Source organism: Meleagris gallopavo, chromosome 3 (assembly GCF_905368555.1).
Source record: "Meleagris gallopavo chromosome 3, MGAL_WU_HG_1.1, whole genome shotgun sequence".
Classification (NCBI taxonomy): Eukaryota; Metazoa; Chordata; class Aves; order Galliformes; family Phasianidae; genus Meleagris; species Meleagris gallopavo.
Window position 1 is genome coordinate 83,417,121 of NC_139406.1, and position 25,680 is coordinate 83,442,800.

The following is a 25,680-nucleotide window of genomic DNA, read 5'->3' on the forward strand; positions in this document are numbered from 1 at the left end:
TAGAAGGATGGCTTTGTGCTCAAAGTAGAGGGCTGGGAATTATTTATTCTTGGTTCTGCCAGAGTCTCCTTGTGCATCCTTAGGCGAAGCTATTCATCTCTTTGTGCCAGTCTTACTATCTGTAAAATACAATTGGTAGTATGTATGTCATAATGGATGTTTGAGGCTAAATTCTTTAATAGTTGCAAAATGCTTTGAGATGTAACATTGGGGAAGGACAAATTACTTAACACTGTAATGCTGCACGCATGCAGTTATGCTGATCAGTGCCTAAAAAGGCACTGATCCCTTATTGTTTGTAGATCAGTGCTGCAAGCTGGTCCAGTTTTAGTCAATGGGATGTTTTACATTTAAGTTCTTTACTATGAGAGTGGTGAGGTGCTGGAACAGGCTGCCCAGAGAGGTTGTGGATGCCCTGTCCCTAGAGGTGTTCAAGGCCAGGTTGGATGGGGCTCTGGGCACCCTGGCCTAGTATTAAATGTGGAGGTTGGTGGCCCTGCATGTGGCAGGGGGTTGGAGATTCATGATCCTTGAGGTCCCTTCCAACCCTGGCCATTCTGTGATTCTGTGACCTAACTGGCTCTGGGACTGATCTGGAACAGAAGAATTCCTTTCCTTTTTGACAGTGCTGATTGATGACATAAAAATTCTCCAGACTGGCTCTTAGAATACCTGGAGTTTACAAATTTCTTAGGCTTGTGCAAGCTGGTCTTGCAAAAGCCATTGGATTGGCTAATGGATTTTTGGAGGCAGTCTAACTGTTTATGTATTTAACACACACATTGTGCCAGTGAAAGAATCTACAAAAACAAGTCTCATTCCTGTGGATGTATGTTGATAGAAGTCAGAGAGCTGCTGTGGGCTGGCTCATTTCATAAGCATTGCCCATTAAAACACAATAACCTATTTCCATGAGCAAATGTTTCTTTTGATAAGTAAATCACGGCTATGTTTCCTTAAACAGTGTATTTTTGGGGGGTGTATTTCTAAATATGTTTTCCTGTCAGAAATGCTGTTAGATCATGCATGGTGTACCATTAATAATCTTATATAACATGCCTGTTCTTATTGCTGAGCTTCCATGTAACTACTTGTGTGGTTCATTGCTGCTTTGGGACTGTCATAGCAGATCCTTCTGCTTTTTCTATTGCTGTAAACAAGCTGTTGTGACTGATACTTCTTTTCACCATATGTCTTTAACACTCCCAGTTCATAGTTATATGTCATTTCCAGGATGCTTTGTAGGGTGTGTATGCCTCCACCCCATTTCAAAATCAAACTCTCAATGGATTGACTAATGACTGCAAGGTGTTGCTTAGCATGCTGGTTTTGGCTGACAGTGCTGCTAAATGAGCAGCCGTTTGCTTAACGTGTCTTTCATGGTTCCTATGTGAAGTAATTTTTACTGACAAATTGAACATACTGATGGCTTCAGGTTTGCTAGTGAGCATCTCTCTGATAGGCTCCGGAAATCAAAAAGTATGACCCCAGCTTGTTACCTTGAGTACTGATAATTCTGCTCCATCCCTTTGCCATATCCTGTGTTTATATTGGCCTCCTTCATTTTCTTTTGCTGATCTCATCACTACGTCTGTCATGAATCTGTACAGTAGGCAGTGGGTGGTGAGAACTGAAGAAAACTGGAATGTACCTGTAAGTGTGGTGTGCTGATGTAGTGTGTAAGATGTTGCAATTCTGCCCCACTCTGAGGAGCTAGGATTGATGTCAAGTTGTTTTTTTTTTTCCTTTTGTTGTCATGTGTTGTTGCATGAGTCCGTTCTTAAACCTATTCATGGAGTAGGACATGCAGCACCAAAGAGAAATTGCTCATGCACAGCAAACGTATTTATTTGTTATTACAGTGGGCGGACATGCTTTATTATTCACCTACGACATGTTGACCTTCCAGAAGGTCTACCTGGCATTTCAGTAATAGCATGTGACAATGCAGTATTGAGTGTGGTCAGGGATGGTGTCCCTGTTAATCATGTTAATGAAAGCAATCATCTGGAGGTGAACAGAAACTGAATTCAATCTTGTAAACACATGAAATAAATTAAACTACAGGAAAGAGTGTTATTCAACCATCTCATCTGACTACGGATTTCTACATTACATGGTTGTCTGAGCCTATGTCATACATGTTGCATTGCTGGACTGTCTTTACTGCTTCACATATTGCTGTTGGGAAAACTGGTATGAATGACAGTTTTTCCTTGACAACTGGGGATCTGTTCATGTTGTCTTTAGAACATGACATGCATTTACCTTGGTAGGTATCTGGCAGCGAGCTGTGTGACTCTAAGTGTGCAGGCAGTGGGTCTCTTGAGGCTAGCGTAGATGCCTGCACGAAGCTTCTTGTAGGCAAAGTTTCCAAAGTTTCTTTGCATGCATACAGTGCAGCTTCTGAAACATCTGTCCTTTTTGCTAACATAATGGTGTAAGTTACGGTTCCTGCTTCTTCTTCTGCTCGTGTGTGTTGTGTCCTTTAATTCTGGAAATTGGACCCAAGGGTATTTCTGCAGACACTGCTTGATGAGCTTCTATACTGAAATCTTTCACGAGTCAAGAACTAGATAAAAAGAGCCTGATCTAACTGTCTTGATGTGAAAAGTTAATCCCTGTGGAGAATAGTTAATTGACATTGTGACAAATGGACATCTGTAATGAACAGCCAGATCGTTTCTTTTACTCTTTGTGTGAGTATTGGCAACTTGGAAACTTGTTTTTTTTTTCAGTATACACAACTGGATCTTGTACATGTTATCTGGTCATAGTGCTCTCATTCTTGATGAGAGTAGTCTTAGTGACTGGGTATTATTTGGGCTACTCCTGCACATGTGGTCCTATGTTCAGACAAGGTGGTAGGGAGAGAACATCTGTACCAACAGCCTGAAGGAGCTGTGGCAGGAAGGAGTATGTCTGCTCTGTGTGCTGTCCAAATCAAATCATTATTTTATGATGTGTCGGATTTAAATGTATTTTGATGTAGTAAATGCTTTATGTGTTTGAATACAGCTGACAGCCAAGTTTCTTCTGCAGCTGAGTGCAGAACAATGCTGGTTTTGATTACGGTGGGTTCTCTTTTGCAGCAGTGCTGAGACAGACAAATCATTTGAGTGCATATGATTGCCCCATTGCCCGAGGCGTAGGATGGCTTTTTTTCTTTGCTGCCTTTGCCAAGTGTCAGAGGATGAGGACTGTAAGCTGCTGCCTGGTTTTATGCAGCGGTCTGAGCACCTGTGATGCTGCTGCTGGTCTTAGTGCTTATTGTATAGTGTCTGTCCCATTTGCATCCCATTTTGGGTGTTGTGGTTGGTGATCTTTTGTCTCCAAGCACCTTTGAAAACTGCAAACTGCCATCTGGCTGTTTGTGTTTTTTTCTTATTCTTATCCTTGCCGTAACTTGCACCTACCTGACATAAATGTGCCAAGCTATCTTTGCTCTTGAAAGAATAATAATAGTTCCGTGGAACTCCTAATATAAAATGTATCCCATAGGATTCCTTGCCTCTCTGTGAATGCTGGAACACATAATCAATTTAGTGAAAGGCTCCTCAGTGGCCTCTGTGCTGTCTGTCTGGTGAGGGGCAGGATTTAAGGTGTGCAGCTGGAGAAGAGCACAGATGGTGTTACCTCTTGTTTCAGACAGATGTATTTTGCCCTATGCTTTGTATAGGCTGGAGAAGAAATAATCTTTGGTTCAGAAAATGTTTATGATAACAGATTTGATAGATGCTGCCTTCTTTCAGAAGCTGTTCTTCTGCTGGCCATCAGTGCATAACATTGCCCCCAGCCCACCACTGTAGTTCTTATGAAGACCTAGCAAAGGTACAAGGCCCTCAAATTTAATGTTAGCTTGAGAAACAGAAGGGAAAACTTTTACTGTTTTTTAAGGAGTTCCCAGAGTACTTTTTACATTCTTGGAGTAACTTTATGTTGCCTCTGTCGTGACTTCCATTTTTATTTGCAGTCAAATTTTTCCTTTATTCCAGGGGCAATTACTGTAAGCAAGTGCTTTTAAAGTAGTGATCTTTTTGCCTAACTGTATGGCTTAATGCTTGTTGTTCACATGGCACAAATAAATTGAAGTGGTTTCATTTTGTGTTAGCTATCTGTACTGCATATTCTGCTGTTATTACATCAATCACTGTATGGGTTATAAGCCTCTGAAAAGTTGATTGAAAAAATGATGAGAAGAGAATTAAAGCAAGCAAAAACTAGAGAAAGTCCTTCCTTCCTCCTTCCTTCTTCCTTCTCCTTCCTTCCTTCCTTCCTTCCTTCCTTCCTTCCTTTCCTTCTCTTCCTTCCTTCCTTCTTCTTCCTTCCTTCCTCTCTCTCTTTCCTTCTTTTCTTCCTTCTTTTCTTCTTCTTTCCTCCTTTCTTCCTTTCTTTTTAATTTCTGTTTTTCAGCCATCTTTTTACCCTCTGGGACAGAGTTAGATTCTTTGTTACATTCACCTGCAGTGCTGTGCTGGTTGTTGTTGACCTTTGCTGCTCACAGAGGTAAATTTGACTGCAGAGGTTCAGTTGTCCTTATTGTTAAAGTAAGATACGCTCTGTATACAGCATCTGAGTTAAATGACACTGGAAGATAGTCTATACATTTCGTAGTTACTTTTTCTTGGATAAATAATTACCAGCAGTTCATGGTTTCAGAGCAGAACACCTAACTGGAGTCAAAAGGAGATTGTGCTCACAAATTTATATTTGTATAAATATAACATTTGTATATTGCCATATGTGTCACAGTGAATAACAGCATTCTATCTCTTGTTCCTTACAGATAAAACAAGACAAACCAGAAAAGATACCAGATCTAAAATCACTAGTAAAAGAAAAATTTACTGCATTGGAGAGCATGAACAGTGACTCAGATTTGGAAAAAAATGAAAAATATATGTATTTTAAGGATCAACTTAAAGACATGAAAAAACAATGTAAGTCTTATTTTTTTTAAAAGATTATTGTTAAATGGTGACATGTACTAACTGTCTGAACGTATAGATCTGCCAGTTGTGGCTGAAGCTGAGGTGAGTGTTCTGAATTCAGAACTTACTGAAACTGGTATCTGTGTAGCAGAAAGCTGTGTAGCTACCTAGGTAGTTTTATTTAGAATCACAGCTCCTGCCTTGCTTGGGTACAAGTACCATGGGAATCTCGTTTCACATCCCCTTTTGTAAGGTGGGCTTTTTCATCTGAAGACAGGGTTTTTTCTTTAATTGATGGGATCTTCTAAAAGGATTAGGTAAGCTGTTTTCTTTTGTCACTTAAACAAATTGCTCCTGTTTCACAACTCGGATGTGTTGCAACTCTAAGAAGACCTTTGCTTTAATCAGAAGAACTATATTGTTGGAAAATGCTTACTGTGTGTTTTCTCAGGTTTACAACTTCTATGCACGCACTGTGTAATACTGCAGTGTATTAAAATATGTTTTTCTTAATTTCCATAGCTTCATCAAGTGTTAAAATTTTAAGTTATTTGTGCTTGAGTTACAGGAAATGTTGGAGACTTAACAGTTCTAGTATTTATGCAACACAACCAAGTAGTATACTTTTATTGCCCTGCACAAATAGCAGCTATTAAAAAATCACTCAGATTACTGTTACTGGGAAAGTTCATGAGCTCTAACACTACTTGTGCTGTTCTTCACCAATCGTGGTTATGTTTTGAAATCATATTATTCTGCTTACTGTCCCTTGACCCCTGTACCTATTCCCTCCCACACCACATTTTGATTTCAACATAAACTGGTATCTCAGGAACTTCAGGAGCCATAGATTAATGATTTATAGCATTGGAAACCGATATTCTGGGTTCTCTCCTGTAGCTCTCCTTGCATTTTTTTTGGAGGCCAGTGCAAAACCCACTGAAACTAGCGGAAACAATTTTCCCGCTGACTCACTGGATTTTGGATTACTTCCCTATAGAGATTTATGAAGTCTGATGATGTCTGAGGACATGCTTGACAAGGTGAATTTTAGATCTGATATCTCAGCACTCACTAGGAGTAGAGCTTGAGGGCTTAATACATTTGTTTCCCATCTTTATGGGTTTTTTTAGATTTTGAGTTTGAGTATTAGCACTGATGTCTGAGTTTAATAGAACTCTGGGCACTACTTTAAGAATGAACATACCAAGTTGCAGACCACAAAAAAAGTGGTCCCTACATAACCATGCGGTTATTACTGCCCTCCATTATGTTGTAATTCCTAATTTCCAGGTGTTTGTAACTGGGAAGATAAAATCTTGATAACTGACTTTGGATTTACTTTCCAGTCTGTAATTGCTTAAGGAGGGGGTGTGTGCCCCGGTGGTATAATCAGTTCTTGCTGTGTGACTGAGCTGCAACTGGCAGACCCATTGAAAAATCCTCAAATTAAATAAGCACAGTAAGAGTTATTATTTTTTTAAAAAATAAAAGAGACAAGGATATCATCAAACTACTACTGCCTGAAATCCAGATCTGTCTTATTAGCAACTTGGACTTCTGTTTTGATTGTGCGTAGAGATCAAACAGTGGCCATCAGGATAAGCCTGAAGATATTGCATGGACTGATGTTCAGTATTGCATGAACTGTGTTAGGTACACAGACTGCTGATCAGCTTGGTCAGCTTAGGGTTAGTAGGATTTGTATTGGTTTTGATAAGGTAAAACCATCAGATTTTCTTCTGTTGCAGTCTTCAGTGGGATTCAGAAGGTTGAATGGGAAAGAGTTCGTTGATTTTCACAAAGTCTTGGGTGCGATACAGTGTTCTTGTATTCAAAATAATGATCTTGGATTCAAGTAAACAATCTGGTTCAGCCCACCCTCTCTTGAAATGGTAAACTAAATACTACCACAAGTCTGCAAACAGAGATGAGTTACATTTCTCAAAGCAAGCCCAATTGTACTGCCTTAAACATGCATTGAGTGTTGTCTCTTCTGCCTGAATAATCTCTTCATCCTCTGTAAAGTCACTTTCTTTAAAAATGCTCTTTAACCAGGAAGTCTAATAGACATTCTTGAGTAATAATGGGTAACTGAAGATCAATGGAGTCTGCTTATGTTTACATATATAAATTTGCTTCCATATGAGGTAGTGTTCTGGAAGCAGTAAGACTGCTTGGTTTCTCTACTTCATGTAGTAATGTGATCTTCTTACAATTACCCTCCTCCTTTCTCCCTCCTCCTGTGAGTTTTCCCCACTCGTGGCCAGTCTTTAAAAAGGCCTCCAATTCTAAACACAGAATTGACTATTCATAAACGTAAAAATAACAGATATTCACATCTTGTCGGATCATGGCCACTGATCTTAACACCTTTGTGAGAGGCTAAGCTGACTTGTGATTTCCATCTAGTACAAAAAGCCTCATTGTTGGCCTTTACATAGTAAATCAGTATGCTGATATGTGCAGTAGAACACTGTCAGTGTTATCTAAGATACCACCTATGCCAAATAGAAGGCAGTGTTACTGTACAGAATGAGCTCAGAGGCAGAAATGTCTGCGTTGCAATACCAGTTGAGCTGAAGGGCCTTGAAATCTGTAATGCTGGCTAATTTCAATAAACTGCTGATTTACCTTACAACACCTCTGTTACATGGTGCTTTTTGTTTTGTTTTTTTCTAAAGAGAACATTCAGGCCACCCTGTTAAAAATTCAGCAGCCATGCTAAAGTCAGGTCATATGTGTGCTTGTTAGGTTCTCCTTAATGAGCCATGTCTTCATAAGGATTCATCAATACAGATCAATACAAATGTAGTTTATTATAATGTGTCTGCAAACTCTGGGACACACTTTAAATCTCCTTTTTGTGAGTTACGTATATCAGTATCTTCACTAATAGCTACCTGTTTAATATTTTCATTTCAACTGGAAGTTTTTCAGATTTGGGCTCAACTTCATGCATAATCCCTGACCCATTTAAAGCACTATGAGCACAAATACAGTACGGTCCAATTTTTATTCTTTCCTGGGATTTGCTTTTGTTGCCAGCTCAGATGAAATATCAGAACTGCAACCAAGTTTTCTCAGATGAACTTTTGTGGAGTTTTCCTTTGTCCCAGCCTTTTCCACCTCAAAGGGCAGAAGGAGTAGGTACAAAAATGATTTACCTCCCATGGTGAGTTACCATTAATCCCTGCACGTCTTTTATGCAGGATTTAACATTTGTATTCTGGAATAGCTGAACAGGGACATGTTGTGTTCTCACGTCATCTTGTTACTTAGAAATTAAGTTGGCATAAGGATTTTAGGTACAATGTGGAGTGTGAAGCAGTTAAATATAACCTTGCTTTAACAGAAAAGAGAGCTAATGCATTTTCCATCTTGTTCTTGAGATTTGCTGCCACAGTAAGTGAAAGGGGAAGGGAGTTGCCTGTTTGTTACCTGCCACCTGAGCAGTGTCCTGTGCTTCGGAGGCAGCTCTGAGTCCCAGGAAGGGGAAAGGCACTGCATCGCCTTCAGACTGTCCTCATCTCTAGGCAGTTCTGCAGGAAGGAGACCTCCACTTTAAACTCTGGCAGCAGCAGATGATACCATGCCTTAGAGCAGTTTCTGTTCTCTTCATCTTTCAGACAGTTTGCAGGCAATCTGTGAGCCTTTATTGTACAGCTGCTTTAGCTGGAATTTGTGCAGAATGATGCAAAACCCCCACCTCTGATGGTATGTGTCAAAACAATGTCAGACACGTTTATGTGAACAGCAAGTCATTTCTCTGAAGTCTCTTTCCGGAGTTGTGTTACATGCCTAAATGCCCACTTCTTATTTTTAAGGGAAAACAGTTTCATTCTTCTACTTAAAGCTGATTAGACTGTAAGCAATAAAATAGAAGTGTTGAGGTTTTGTTTTTTATTTGTTTATTTGTTTTTTAACCATTTTTGTGACTACATGATCTTTTCCAAATAATATAGCACTTGCAAGCATATTTGCTCAATCTGGTAATATCAGAAAAATTCAAAATGATTGCATGCGTGGGTTCTACAGAATTTTTTTCTGACCATAACCTTACATGACCGATGCTCTCCTTAATGTAAGGGTCCCAGGTCTGCCATGTGCTTAGTGATCTACTTTTGATTAAGTGAAACATTTAAGCAAATTCCTTAAGCTAAATTGCATGAGTATATCCTTTGAAATGGGTGAAAGGGTGAAATTGCTGGCATGTTTCACTTCCTTGTTGGTGCATATAACCACAGAGCAGAACTTTACAGGACTGAACTTATAGGAACTAAGTCGTGATTACTGTAGGAATTGTAACTTTGCCTTAGTATCTTTTCTAAATTTAAAATCCCCCCTTGTGTTTAATGTTGCACTAGCAAGTCTTTTTATTTCATGCCAGTATACATATCAAAGGCATCTTCTGGCACAGAGTATGAGAATTTTGCCTTCACAAAATGAAAGTAAGAGCTGTATTTAATCTGTATGTATCAGTTTAAGTTTCTGATACCCTGTGAAAAGAACTAATCAGAAGCTATAATCTTTACTCCTGTGACCCCAGCTGCCACCGTAGTATTTGCTGAAGGTTATTTAGTTTCACATTCAGTGCACAAAGTGGGACAGGTTTCATAGCACTTTTATAGTAGCTGACAACATGCACTTTGGAACCCCTGATAACCACCTCCTGCACAAATGCCCAACAGATGCATACTTCGTTAGCAGTCATTTTGTAGAAAGTGCTAAGATTTGAGTGAATGACAGTATTGCTGGCTATGCCAAGCAATTTAAGGAGTGAATTTGTCAAGTGCAAGGATACTTTTTTAAGGGAACAAATCACTCTGAGACACAATATTGGTTTTGGCAGCTATTTTGTTGTAGGAAACCAGTAATGTAGTTTGGAAGGTAGCAACAATGTGGTTGTAGTGCTCTTCTGTGCCCTCTCTACTAAGGAAACAGATTCTCAAGGCAGATTTTGCAAGGAAAAAGTGTGTGTCATGATTTAACATTCTTCTAGGATGGGTTCATAAGATGGATCCAGCAGATATTTCCAGAGGAGAAGACTTCAATATTTAATGTTCAAGTAGACACCATTATACACCATTGATGCATATGTTTTAAAACCATGAATTTGCTGAGTGAAAATTATGTGAAAATTTTACTTTTGATTCAGTTTGGGTACAGAAAAATAGTATTGTGAAAGATATTCTCTTTAAATTCCTAAAACAGTCTTCCTGGAGACTTTAGGTAAAACTAAAAGTCCTCTATATGCTTTTAGTAGGATAAGAAAAAAAGCTGCAGCATGACACTGTGTGGTATAATGCATGATAATTTCATTCAATAATCCTCACACATCACAGCGAGATAGGCAGGTTAATTTTTTTCCTTACCATGTAACAGAGGTGAAACTTGAGTAAATAGTCAGTTGTGTAAATGAATAAGTAAATAGAAACTTGAGTAAAAGTTACTTGTATAGAGTTATTTTTTCATCTCTATACTTTGCTTTTCATTTTTATTCTTACATGTATTGGCAGAAGATCAGCTAAATAATAAGGTTAATTTATTTTTTATTTGTAGTGTTAATAGAAAATAATCATCTAAGATCCCTTTACTAATTATAGTAGAGCAACTGCAGCGCCAAAGTTGAAAATGCTGACTGAAGGTGGGATTGGTGTTATGACAGTTCAGTGCTGTGTGTGGGATATGCACTTGTCATTTTTGTAAAGTTCCTTATAGACAGGCTTTTAACTAGTAAAGAAGTGAGAGCTGATGTAGGACTTCAGAAGGTAGCTTGCAGTTTAGGTCTTTGCTTTGTTACAATCTTTGTATGAGTTCAAGTCAAAGCAGCATAGATTTCACTGCTAGTTTTGTGTCTAGAATCTTTGTGAGTCTGAACATTACATCTGTGTCTAAATTCAGCTACGTGTATATTGTGTTTGTGGATTATTTAAGGAGAGAGTCATTAGTGTGGATTGGCTCAGATCTGTGCTGCTAAAGGCTGGTGCCCCATGGAGCAAAGTAGCCACTCTGCAAAATGTTCAGTTGCCATCTTTTGTAATGTGGCTCTTCTGTGGCACTAAATAATCATTATTATTTTTTCTGATTTTTCAGTTCAAAGAGCTGGAAGTAATAACATAACTGTGTTTTAGCCTGCCAGAGTAAATTTGTCGTGGCGTGATGCTGAGAGAGCAAATTGCAGCCCTTGAGAAGTGATATGAAGATGTGTAGAGACATTTGTGTGAATGAGACCCGACTTTTGGATAGGGTTAGAGGAGTACCCTGAGTGAAGAGAGAGAAACTAGCAGGGACTCTCCTGTCAGGATATTTTCTGGAAGGAACTAGGTGGCTTATTCAGGAAGGACTGGGAGTACAGCGCCTGGGAATCAAATGGAATGAGTTAGAGTGATGATGGTTATATCTGACATACAAACCTTCTGTTTCACTGAGCTATTGGGAAGAGAAACAAGCTAGAAAAACAAGATGCTCAAGTACTACAGCATTGGCAGCTATAGAGTACCTAAGAAGATATCCAGACTTCAGAATTACCATCAAATGTTGGTATCCTTGACAGCATGCAAAAAAGGACTGTTTCCAGAGTGACTGACCAAAGTATGTGATTGACCAGTTGTCTCTGGAATCAGACTCCCCCTCTCTGTCTTCAGTGTGCATTTAAATATATGTAAAGATGGAAACTACTGCAGAAGGAAATACAGTGCCAAAACATCGACCCTTTAGCCCTATGGTAAAAGCATTCAGCAGAGAGGGCTATCTAAATCAGGAGGAGGATTAGATGTAGGCCTTTCTTATTATAAATATCTGCCTTTCCAATCAGTGAACGCTTAAGGGTAAACTCTTTTTATCTCTGTGTCTCTCATCTGATCTGTAAACATATTTTTAAAAGATCTATGTTTCACTGCATTGCAAAAGTCTCTGCAAGATATAACTCTTGCTTTCAGATCAGCGCCAAAGTATATAAAATCTAGAAAGGAAATGGAGCGTTGCATAGAAATGATTTTTATTATTATTATACGCTTAGGGATAATACCATGTTTGTGTTATTTATTGTTACTGTCATGGGATAATTCTCTTTTAAGTGAGCACATTGATGGCTACCAGCATGGCATTTTTACCGTTTGTAAGAACACAGGTCAGGAAGGGAGGGAGCTTCTGGATGCTGATTCCGTTCCCTTGATGTTGCAGTCAATCACATCATCTAACAAAATGCAGTCGAGAACATCATCTAAATTTTTCTCCTCTACTTCTAGTGGAAAAGCAATGAAGAACCTTCGAACTTCGCTCAGCTGATGAGAAATATTTAGGAAAGGCAAATCTCTGGTTAAACTTATGCTTATTTGTTCTTCTGCCAGCACTGCACCATAGCTTATATAGATCTTCTCCCTCAGTGGTGTCTAGCTTAATTCAGTCAGTTCTTGTATTTCTTGACTACATCATAATCCATTCATGCAGCATGGAAACTTTTAAAAGCCTATATCTTGTGACCATAAGTGAGTTCATCAGAAATATTTTATGAATTACAGATGAGTAAGAAGCATAGAAATTGATCTCAAAGTTTGCCCACAGAATTCTGAAAACTTCAATAGATGAATTATACTGTATGGAAAATCTGATTTCCCGTAACAAAACATCATCAATTTCACTTCTTTCATGGTCTAATAGCACATCCTAGTTTTATTGTAAAAATCTGACTAATGAAAATGCAAAACTGCCTCTGTCATCTCACTACAGTTTTTCTCGCTGTTCTGTCTTTTGTATGTCATTCAGACAAATTTCAAAGACAGAGAATGGAGGACTTCCATGCTTGTGCCATGAGCATACAGCTTAAACTTCAAGTGTGATCATGGGAAAGAAAGTCAATAACTACTCAAGGAGATGGAGGCAAAGAAAAAGGGAAAAAAGCATCTTAGTTTTAAGATTTTTGAGTTGAGAGGTTCTCTTTTGGTCATTAGGGTATTGAGGAAGAGGAGGAAAATCATGGCCAGTAGAGATTTCAACTTACAGAACGTTGTATTAATCACTCATTTATGATGCTTATTGTTTGTCTTACTCACAAAGAGATAGTAGTTTCCTTTGCCTTTCCTGTGTGTTCATTTTAATCAGTATGCACAGAGATCAAATGAAATTCTACAAGAATTCTTTCAAATAAAGCATTTGGATTGAGTGCCAGCAGAAAAAGCATTTGAGGAAGAACAGGGAAGTAGATCTGAGATAATGCTGACTAAATAATAATTCATCAGTTCATATCACATGCATAGTAACTTCAGAGTACTCCAGTTCAGAGAAAAGAAAACACTTGGTGTTTTTATGGTTTGTGAAACTATTTGCCAAGTAGCTCTTTAGTGCCTTCTTCAGAAGAGTTGCAGGTTGAACTAGATCTTTGTTTCTTAAGCATCTGTGTAGCTTCTGAAGTCAGTGGAATTTCCCTGATTTATACTTGAAACATACAGTAACATGTGAACTAGTAATGTGCAGGAAGATGAATAAACATCCTTTAATTCTTTATCAGAAGTTTGCGTGCATTGGCTGTTTACTGTAATTTTTTGTAACCTTATTGTTTCATTTCCTTAGGCTTAGACATCAGTGAAATCATGAAAAGCATGATTTCTTTCCATCTTGAATTTCATTCCATTAAGCTTATTGGAAATCTTCTTTACACTGCCCTAAATGCGTTAAACAAATTTAGCTGAAGAGAACTGGGGAAGCACAAAAGGATTGCAAAACCCATCTTCTGGGCTTGAGGACCTCAGGCTGACTGCCAGAGCCCTGAGCGAAGTGCCTCGGCTCCCACGAGGAGAGTACATCTATGTGAACAACTTTGTTCAGTGAGGAATCTATTCTGTCAGCATAATGCACTTTACATCTCTATGTCAATCATAGTATTGCACATGATAGCTAAAAGTGTGCCAAGTATAAAGTAAAACAAAGGGAGTGAATTAAGAGCTTTTACTGTAAGACTGAGTGGATATTCAGTGTAGATGGAGGGCAAGTGAACCGTGACTCTAATCTGTGGTTTGGGGAATTGCAGGTGCTCAAACAATTACTGACGTTGTCTGGGAGCTCAGGTGGTAGTTGTGTAGGGGTAACCTATGATACACTGCTTTCAGTCACCATTAGCACAAAGTCAAAGAAGACAAACATCTTTGGTGGCATTTATACTTACTCTGTAACAGGCTTGGAGCGTTCAGACATTCGCTCACAAATGAGGAGAGGCTTAACTTGTCACCTTTCAGCTGTTACGAGCTCTCATTTGAAACACACCATCTGACTTTACAAGTGTGGATAGGTTTATCATGTCTTAGCATCTCAAATATGGATGCAGATTTGTTGTGTTACCGGACTTACTGTGAATGATTGCAGGATTAAAGGCAAGTTGCTTAACAGGTGTTCTAGCAGTCACCAAAAATACCTCATGAGGGAGAGAAGAGTCACCCAACGACAAAGCAGTTAGTGGAGCGGTGGTGGGAGTGCTTGTTTTATCTAATAGCAGTATGTCTGCAGCTGTTGCCCAGGAAGTAAAGCAAATAATTTCACAAATAAGCACATTAGAAAATTCACTCATGGACTGTTAAATGTGAAGATGTCACTTTTGGCTCCTCTGGATCCTCCAAGATCCCCTGACGAAATTACAGGCGGCTTGGCAAGGATACCAGGAAAACATTGCTGTAGGCTTTCCCAGCCTCGTGCCTTCTATAGGTATTTGCTATTATTCATCGTCAGAGTACGACTGCTGGATGGGATGGGCCTTACATCTGACATCATAGAGTTGCTCAAATGCTTTTAAGCAACCCCTTGGATTTAGGCTAGTCTGCAGAGGGCACTCTTCAACCCTTTGGCTTGCACAGTGTGTAGCTGGGAGAGTAAGGGGGCAAGGAAGACCAAGAGTAGGAAAGCGTATGACTCTCCAGTGTTTGGCTCACTCAGCAAGGAAGTGGTTACTTCCTTGGGCTTACTACATCTCCATTATCGCCTTCTCTTTATCCACCTGGGTGGAGCTGTGCCTGCTTTCAAGAGCTAAACGATTTTCAGGGCAAAGCTGTATTCCTCATTACTGGGGCAGCTCTGGGTAAGAGCAGTAGTTTGAACTTCAGATCCCTGGAGGATCTGAGAGAGATGTAGCAGATTTAGATGCTTTTGGACCTACGGGGCCACTGAACAGGATTTTTCATCATTTTGAGCTTCGGTGTCTGTAGTTTGCTTCACTTCTTTGGATTTGGTCCAGGCTTAAGTATTCTCCCTCCTCTGTAATTGAATGTTTATGGGTCAACTCAAGACTTCATGGAATCAAAAGAAATCTTTCCAGGAAGGCAGTTTGTCAGGATCTATCTATAAACTTCCAGCCAAAACTAAGTAGCTAGTTTACAGTCAGATAGGAAAACAGGAAAAACAAAATCCCATGTATAGTAGCATGAAAGGCTTTATACAGAAAAGCTGAAGAGAATTTTCTTTGAGAGGAAAAATGTAAAAGCTGCCTGATTGCTTTATCAGCCTCTACAGTAAAAATAGTAATTACTGCAATTTAAGACTAATGAATAAATCACTGTATTAAAATGGGAACAAAAAAGTTTAACAAGCAATCATACGTAATCATTTGGCAGCTCTGTTATTAGTGTGGGCAGCAGTATTCACCTAACCTTTGCTGCAGCACCATTATTTGCTCACCTGCAACACAGATAAGTTCTCCCTTCCTGCTCTCCAGCTCAGTTTTGTTACGGCACGTCAGCTGTCTGCATAGCTGGGCTCACACTCCACAATTCCACAAATACCTGCCCACCTAAACAACACCGCTGTGCAGATAGCTGCAGCGCTGTGCCTGCCTGTGGCTCTTGTCACATCGCGGCTGAGTCGCGGGCAGTTACATTCCAGCTCTGTTGTACTATCGTTACCACTTCCCTCATTTTACCCATCTGCTCCCCAGCCTGAATCTGCCTCCTTCCTGGTTTTTCAGCAGTGCTTTCCCTTTTCACATGATGCCACGAAGGCTCCATCTCCCCTGTAGCTTCCTGCATGCCCGCTCCTCCTCAGTGCCATGTCACTCGTTACCCACGACTGATGGATTCAGTTTCACTAGTGAGACCAGTCTTGTTTTGCCCTAAAGAGCCATCTGCAGCGTAATTGTCTTCAAAGTGGTTCATTTGCATTAGTGTTTGATTACAGGGCTGCTGATAGGCCAGTATGCTTCAGGTCAGCTGTATCCACGGCACAGGCGGTCATTCAGGGGAAAGCAGTGGCTGCTGACCGCTATCAGTACCACTGATGGTTTGCTTGCTGTTGCTTTACATTTTCCTTAGAGTTGGGTGAGTCATGAAGCCCAGTGTAGCAAAATTTAGTCGTAAATGAAAGAGGAACATTTCCATATTCTTCATTTGGCTTAATTCCTGTGCCTAATGGCTGTGTATATACCATAAACATTGTGAAGGAGCAGCCATGGAAACACTTGTTTTCTTGCATAGCTAAATTTACTCTGGGTTGAATATTAACACAGCGCCTGGCATTACTTTAAAAGCAAAAATAGCTAAAGTGTGACTCACTATGAGTCATTTACTGCTAGTCCTGCTATACTGCCTAGAGCTTGACATTGAACAAGTTGGCAGCCTGCGTTGCTACATTTTTTTCTAGGAACTTTGAACACATTTCATTCTTGTGAATTCTCTTGTGCAACGATATTAAACACAGCAGTGTGTTTATTTTGCTTCCAAAGTCGAATGAATCAGAAAATGGTGAAACAGAGAGTATTTTTCTTGGAGATTCTGGAAGAGCTGGGTTCTGAGAATTATTTTTTAGCTGCAATAATGAAATGATTGCATGGATGCTAAAAGTTAATTACACTTTATCCAGATTATGTAACATGGATTTTAAACATGTTAATATTTTTCAAAATTTATTTATTTACATTTTCAGCAGAGGCATATGTGAGATTGGAATAGAATGTGCTTGAGAACGTGTTCCCTTTGGTTGGCAGAGGCTTTACGATGGGAAGTCAGTCGGCAATACGGGGCTGACAAAACGAGGCAACTGTGTTCCTATTGGCCTCTGTATTTAAAAGGCACACCCTAAATATGGTGCTTGGTGTCTGCCAGCGAGTAGCTTGCTGGCTGCCTGTGGGAATGCCTTGGAAAGATCACCTGATTTCAGTCAGATGGGAAGGGGTAATGAGAGAGGGCTGAAACCAAAAGCAATTTGCTGAGGCAACCATGTGATGATATCCTGAAATACACTGGCAGGGCTGAGTATCACTCCTCAGTGTGTTAACATTTTGTCTCCAGTTGAATGTCATTTCTAACTACGAGTCACTTCTTAGAACAACAGATTAAAAAAACTAAGCATCCTTTAGTATTTTTTCCATATTTCTTTTTTACATTTCAAAATTATTTGCATGGCTTTTGAAGAGGAAGAAATTCATTGTAGAGAAATGTAATGCTTTCAGCATGTAACACTCTGCCCGTGTTCAGAGGAGTTACCAGAAAGCAAATTAAAATATCAGTAAAGTAAGTTGAAAACATGTGGGTATGGTTTAAAAGCTTGCTAGCTACCTCCTCCTTGAGCCACAGATGATGAAAATAGAGACCGTTCAGTACGTTTGTACATTTAATAATGCATGCTGCTACAGGATCTTTATAAGCCTTTTCTCTATCTAATCTGTTAGAACAACTTCAAAAATATCTCTTGCAGTGATTTCCCTATAAAAAATTCTCATTGTGATGATTCAAAAGAGAAGTAATAATGATTAATTAAGCTTAGCAGTGGCTTTGTTCTGATGAGCACTGTTCTTCATTATTTTAACGCGGGTTTGTGAATAAACTGCACTGAAGAGAATTCTTTAAGAGTTTAAATTGTTCAGTAAATTTAAGTAGAATAACGTTAAAGATGTTTTTCTGTAATTTTTCTTGACTAACAATTGTACTGTGTTATTTTCCTAAAGTAAAAAAAAGATTGTGTTATATCAAACAATGTAAAGAGGGACATGGTTTCGGGTTTTTCTTCTGTTACCTTTTTGACAGTGACCCCCAAATGACTGTTATTAAAATGGTTTCAGTAGTTACTCATGATATATGCTCTTTAGCAATCTCTTCAAAGCAACTGAATAGGCAGTACCTCAGCCACACCTCCAGACATGCTATGCAGAATATAGACACGAGACTTTATGTTAGCAGTAAGACTGTGCCTTTTAAAAGACAGCTCTGTGTAGGAGGCTTTTCTGCTCTGAGGATCATCAGAAAGATTGAAGCTGCCTAAGGCATGATATCTCTTGGGCATCTCTACACACACACTGTGTAAGTGATGTCTCTATTAAGCTGAGCAATTTGTTCCCCTAACGTGCGTGTGTTTCTGTGTATGCATTCACAATTGTCAACACAGAGTATGGGCAGGGCAGTGACGTGGAGTCTTTGTCTTTAGGACGTAACAGAAGATGATGTGTTGACCTCAAGATTAGGCTCACAGGAGCAGGAGAATCTATCACTGAATGTGAACTTTATTATAGAGCATTAACTGTTTTCCATAAGTACGTAAGAAGGAGAGTACTGAAGTGAAACCAGTGTCCTGTTACATGTGGATCTTAAAGTGACAAGTGAAAACTTTTGGTTCTCTAGTAACTTTTTGTAGAAGTGATGAATTCAAGGTGATTTTCTTTCACATTTTCAAGTGATAGAACAAATAAAACACGTTATTTAAACTAGAAGTCATATATACAGCGCTGAAAAAAATCGTACCCACTCAGCCTCTACAGGCTCTGAGGATGTCCACCTTACTGCATTATCCTGGGTATTCAGGGTAATGAATGTTTGAAGGACAGTACAGGAACCAATATGACTATAAGATGTCAATGGAAAACTGAGTAACAAAGCACTAACAAATTGCATTTGATGGAAATATTAAGTTCCAGCAGTTCCTTCAATGGCAAAATGAAGGCTTTTTTCCCTACCCTTCAAACTGATCTTATCAGGCATATCTAACCTAAAGAACTCTTACTCACATATAAGACATGGATGCCTAGACTATAATTCCTTATTGCTTTGTGAATATTATTAAATATTTTTAGGAAAATTTGACGTAAAATGTAGCATTTGCATGAGATATAGATGACAAGAAAAAAATGTTCTTTGTTCCACTGTTTTTTGTAACTGTGCCTCTGCAGAACCAACCTTAGTGACTGAGGTTGTCCTACAAACCTTTAATCTAAAATACAGCGCTTTTTACTGCGGTGTGTCTGAAGCTGACTCACATGCATAGTCATACGAGATCCAGCAGCATCATTGGACTGACTGTTAATCACTGTCACATTTGAGAAGAACAGGCTGTATGTTCAGCTGCACATTTCTAAACAGCTGCCCAATTCTTTTTCAAAAGCCATTAGTCTAAAAGCAGATGTCACCGCTTCTGTTTTTTGTTCTTCCATATTTCTTAAAATTTATGGCAAGACTTTTATAGTAATGGTAGTAGTTATGAGTGGACAAAATTCCCTGAAATGAACTGGAGATGAGTGACTGTTCACAGATACTTACTTAATTGAAAAGATCTTCCAGTCATGAAATTCCTTACTCTTAGAGAAATTAAGCCACCAAAGGAAATGGGAGCAAGGAGAAATGCAATTCATTATGCACATTAGAAACTCCTATTTTAAGATGTACCTAGCTTTTCTATTTCAGACTCAGATCTAATTAGCTAACTTTATCAGTTGAGAAATTCAGGATTCTGAAAGTTGGGTTCTTGCATCAGCGTTGAAGTCCAGAAATCCCCATTTAGGAATCTAAGGAATCATTTAGGAACCATGTCTTTGGTTTCTGTATAAACTTGGAGTATCACAGAATCATAGAATCATTGAAGTTGGAAAAGATCACTAAAAGGTCATCTAGTGCAACTGTCAGCCAATCCCCGCCATGCTCACTAATCCATGTCCCTCAGTGCTACATCTCCATGTTTCTTGAACACCTCCAGGCATGGTGACTCCACCACCTCCCTGGTGGCAGCCTGTGCCAATGCCTCACCACTCTTTTGAAGAAGAAATTTTTCCTAAAATCCAACCTGAAGCTCCCCTGACACAACTTGAGGCCATTACCTCTCATCCTATCTCTAGTTACCTGGGAAAAGAGGCCAGAGCAAAACCATTTTGCTCTGGTTCCTTGACTGAGAAGCTTGGTTATCATCTTTATTAAGTTGCCCTCGGTGTATCAGGCAAAGTCTGCATGCAGCTCAGTGTGAGTGTCTGCAAGCATGTACAGACACATTGAGTTTCCCTGCCTGTCTTGTCTTTACATCTAGCCAGCACAGTGCCATGCAAATGTGGCTGTATAAATTCTGAATCAGCAGCAGTCTCCATCTGTTCAGCCAGGGGAATGGGCGAAGGAGCTCTGTTTACACCTACCTATGTACAAATGCCCTCAGATTCTTCAAAATTCTGGAGAATGACAAGCATAATTAGAACAATGTGCTAATACTTTTGAGTTTAAAGATGTCTCTGCATGTGGGTTGATTTGCTTTTACTGCTTGTTTCTCCTGAGCAGAGGTCAAGCCCCTGCTTTAGACGTCAGCATGATTAATGTGATACTGGGTATCTAACACAGCATCGTTACTGTATTTTTAAGCTGATAAAAATAGGTAGCAGGATCTGAGAAGTGAACCTATTGACATACCTTCTCTTCAAAGAGGAACAAAAGAAAAGAAGAAAAGAACATTCTGTATGTAGGATGTATGAAAATTAAACCAAAATTGCTTGAACAGTGTTGTTTAAAGAAAAAGGTCATGATGTTTTCAGTTCAGGTATTGTCTTAGACCTTAGTAAAACACTGCAGAATGTGAATCAGTTGATGGTTATCTGTGATGAGCAGGTAAACAAAAGATTTATTTCCCAATGGCTTTTTCATATGATGGTGACAAACTCCATTGCACAACAATGGTCACATTCCAAAGTTGCAACCAGGTTCTGGAGGGCTTAATTTCACAACTGCTTACTGTGTCCTATTGCATTACAATGACCTTTCAATAAAGAAGGGAGATTGCTGGTTTGTTTTTTTGTTTTTCAGTTAAAAACTGAATGAGGATATAGTGCAATGCCCTACTTCTGCATAGCAAATCTTGTCCTGGACATTTTAAACTGTTTTCTAGTTCAGAAGCTTTTTAGGTTTTCTATATTTTATTTAATCTTATGATGTCTAAATCTGCTTAGGGTTTGCATTACAGTGGCAATACAGTCAGCTATTAAAAAAAATAATATTTTTTTGTATAAAAAGGCAGACCTTAAAAGTATGTATTTTCTGGTATCTAATTACATATCATACCTGACACCAATACAACAAAATCATTTATTGTTTCATTTTGTTGTTGCTGTTTTTAAATCTTTGTGAGATAAGCTCATGAATTCCTGATTTCTAAAATAATTTGTTGGAACAAATAACTACAAGGCAAAAATTAAATCATATTAATATGGGAACACATATGAAAAGTAATCTAATTATTACTTAATTCTTGGCTTTTACAATTGATTTTGTTCTCATTCATTACACGCAGACTTACTTTGGGGGTTGAATTTTAATAACATGAAGCACTCTGCCAGAAATACCCTCTTCATAATGTGAAACAGTTATATACTCTTCAAAATAACTTCAGTGATAAATTGATGAAGACAGTATCCAATAAGCATAGGAAGCAAGCTGAAAAGGCTAGGGGTGCAATTAAGAATGTTTTACTGTCGGTCTTAGGAAGGCCACTTAGAGAGAAGCCTGAAAGAAACTTGCTGTATCAAGTCTATAAAAGACCAGCTAGATGGTTTCTTTAAAAAGTTGACTCTTAGATTGTCTGTGGCTCAATGGACTGTGAACATTACATTTAGATTTGAGCAGGTAAAAGCAAATGGAGTATAGATTATGAAGTTTGCTCAAAACTTTTTCAACATAACTGAATAGTAGTAAGTCCATCTCAGTTGCAGCCTTGCCCATTGTCTGCATTTGTTTGTTTTGAGTGTGTGCTCAGAGACTTGGGGCTGACTGGGAGATGCTCTCAGTGAAGAAAGCTTGAGGCTGCCAGCGCCAGGCTGCAAGTCGTGTGGTCTGAGCCGATCAGATGTGAGTAGATCTGAACTCAGAAGACCGCAGCTCCCCAGGAGATCACATAACCTCTGCTGTTTGTAATCATAATTTGGATGCCATGATCCTGAGCTATGGCTGTGCTGGCAACTGTGACACCTAGAATACTTTACTTCCAAATTGCGTTTCATCTTTCATTATAGGTGAAGGTCAAGAATTTTCCCCCAGATCCAGTGAGATTTAAATCGAATATATAGCACAAGCTTGTCAGTGGTCTGTATTGTTAATATCAACAGATGTCTTCTGAAGAGTCCATAGCTGAAATGAAATTCCTAGCTGGGAGGAAAAGTCTCATCCAGACAGGACATCTCCCCCATTTCCACCCAAGAAGGAAGCTTCCCATGGTGCCAGCAAGTCTGAGAGCAGAGTAAGCAATTAGCAAGAAAGAGCTTCAAAATTCCTAAGCAAGAAGCGAGGCTGCTGAGGAGTAGAAACGCTTGGGATTTTTCAGCCTGATTAGCTCCACTGACAGAGAGATGATGTGTGCTAATTACAGCTCCTTACCCTCCTTAGAAGAAGTTGCATAAAAGCACACAACATCTCCATGTTGAAATGCCTTCTCTGCAGTGGTGTGCTTGGACCATCTCCACGATCCATTGACCAGCCTGGATGATGCATAGAAAGGTGTGCCTGTAAGCTGACCCATCAGAGATTGTGGGTACAGGAATGAGAAAGTTTCTCATTAAGACATGTGGCTGAGTAATACAACCCCTGATACTGTCTCTTTGGGTCAGTGAACCTCTGAGAGTGGATCATCAACACTGTAGTCAGTGTTTGGTAATGCGGATCTCGTCCAGATATAAAAGGTATAAAAGTTCTTCATGAAAAATAACATCTCAGTTTTAACAGGTGATGTTTTCGATTCTAATTTGTTTTATATGCCATCTTCATTAAAACTTGAAATAATGGCATTTGATCTGTAATAGGCAACATAATGAATTCTGATTGTTCAGCACTGGAGGGAGAAGGAGAGATCAACACAATATTTAAGTTAAATCTTTGTAAATATAGAAGTTTCGTCATGGGTAATGACTGTCACATATTTTCCAGGAATTATAATAAAAGGATGTTTTTGAACTGTTTCTCAATGCGTTTTTTCAGGTGGTTCATGAAACTGATTATTTAAGGCTTAAAATAGAAAACCAGTCTTCAGGAGGAAAGTGGTTTGAAGTTATTCTCTTATAAAATAAACAACCAAAGACTTGAAAAACAATCTAGCTTGAAATGATGTGTTCTGCTTATTTTCTAGACAGTTCTATTCAAATTGATGGTAGTGTTGTAACACTGTAATGCAATTCCCTTATGGAAATTAATTCATAAACAATAATTATTTAATAAGGGATGTTTCATATATGTAGCACTACAATTTAATCTGGAAAACCTTGCATACTGCTTGGATTTGGTTGTGTGAGACATTATGGGAAATATGTGCCACAGCAAGCCCTTCACACCAACATAAAATATGCCAAGATTTGATGCAGGTCCTCAGTACTGAGCCAAATGCCATTCCTGATGTACAGTAAACTTTCCCAAAAGTTCCATAAATGTTTGATTTAGTGTTTCATTTCAACATTATTTCAGGTGAAAATGAATATTTACTTGGAAACAAATGACTGTAAATATGGCAAAAATGCTAGAACACTTTTTTTTAAAATGCATCGAGAAGTTGCATCTTTTAACTGACTACATTTTGAGTGAAGGGAGTTTCTTTTTCCCCAGATCCCGTTGTAGCCATTGACATTGACAGTCTTTGAACTTCTTAGCTTCTGTTCAAGGGCTGAGCTGGAAGCTAAGGGGTTGCTCTCTCTCCAAAAGGTACCAGAAGTACAGAATGCTGATGCAGCAGTAAATATACAAATGGCTTGCTACTTCCAGATGAGATACATGAAAGTTTAATTTCAGAAATAAGTATTTTAAGTTCTCTTCAAAGGAACTACCAGAGAGCACTTGAAGTGCTGTTATTGAATTTGAACATTTTGTCAACTAATCAAAGTTTGTACAGAAACATTTGAACATGCAAAATATATGATCTAGGCTTCAACTCAGTGCCACTACTGGATTTGGCTCAGCACTGTTATTCTTAAAAGGTGTGTCTTAAGTATTTATCAGTGTGGTGAATGTAAACAGGAATTTTTCCCTTTTACAAATATTTTTGAGATACCCTCTTTATTAGACCTTGTTAATGGTCTGTGTGCATTCATTTCTATAACTCCACACAATCTGCTTGTGTCAGGCTGCATTCCCACCATGGGATTTTCTGATTTGAGCCCTGTCTCATACTCCTTGCAGTGCATATAGCTCACTTCCTCATTGACAGCCTTGCAGTCTTTCCTTTTCTGGTCAGTGGCTGATGGATGGCGTTCTGCAGTTCTGCTGTTGTGTGGCAGTGCCATCTAACCAGATCCAATGCTTGAGAAGATCTTGCAAAGAAGATTCTTTGTTTGAACAACAGCCTGGCACCAGAGCCCCCTCCAGATGTACACACAGGTTTGACCTCCCTGAGGGTCTGGATGCCCAGTGTCCCTCTGCTGTATCACAGACACCTGCACAGACATGCAGGTCACACATCTGCAGGAGTACATTGGGAGGTAATAACCAATGACAAGTCCTATAACCTTGCTCTTAAACCTTGCCTGCTGTTGAGTAGAAACAACAGGAGGTGTTTCTTATTCTATGATTCTACAAGGTGTGTTCTGGGTCATTTCTGCTAATTCAGCTGTTAATCCAGCAAATCTTTTAACTGTTACAGAAAACCTACAGTAGACATTGTCTAACCTGCATAGTAAATAAATCAAACTGCTTTGGTAGTGTTAAGTGACTACACTTTTTTAGGAAGGAAAACAATGGATTCAGAAAAGAAGACACAAAAAATCCCTTTGCTGCTACTTTTATTAGACTCATGTTGTTGATTTACTTCTATGACCTAATTTTCCTTGAATTAGGTTTTGTGTTAAAACTTCCTGTTCACCACCAGTTATGTTTGTATGGTTTTCTTTGTAATTCATTTTGATTAAGCTGTGTTCTGATTAGCAGGTGTTCAGAGGTTGCATGGGGAGGCTGCCCAGCACGAGGCTCGCGTGCTAGCAGAGTTCCTTTTGTTTCTAAGGCTTCAGATGTCCTTGGAAGTGCTTCTCTTTACCTAAGGCACCCCTTATTTTCTTTTTCTTAGTTTTCATTCTTTTCAAGAGTATTCTTATTTTTCTACATTCATTTTCATTAGGATATTTTTAATCCTTGATCAGTATTTGGCTTTGTGGTGTTACAGATGTAAGCACACAGCTGTCTCCCACAGATTTTGTCTTAAATACAGCAAATCTCCTGCTATCTGTACCTGTTCTGAAGTGGTGTATCTGTTACATACTACAGGATAATGGTTGCAGCCATCCAGTGCAGCCACTAGAGATATCCACCCAGACCATGAGCAAGTACAGCCTGAATTTCTTTGTAAAAGCTGGCTTATCCTTACATGATTTTGCAATCCTGAAGTCTGAATTTCAGCGAGCTGTTTTTCCTGTCTTAGCAGAAACTGAAAATTAGTTACATTTCCAGAAAGGACCATGTAGTCTTGTAGAAGATGGTATTTACAGAAAATGTCATAATAGAAGGTAGAATTTTTGCATCTTTATATTCAGTAGATACTTTACAGTGCTATAACTTATTTTGCTAAA

General features: G+C 38.9%; 1 protein-coding gene across 2 annotated transcripts in view; it reads left to right on the plus strand.

Annotated features, from left to right (window-relative positions):
* NSMCE2 (NSE2 SUMO ligase component of SMC5/6 complex) overlaps positions 1-25,680 on the plus strand; it is a 129,328-nt gene that overhangs the window by 56,299 nt on the left and 47,349 nt on the right. For both annotated transcript variants that reach the window (XM_085221673.1, XM_085221672.1), the window contains exon 4: positions 4,787-4,940. In XM_085221673.1, coding sequence (XP_085077799.1) covers positions 4,787-4,940 — 154 coding nt within the window. The remainder of the gene's footprint in view (positions 1-4,786; positions 4,941-25,680) is intronic.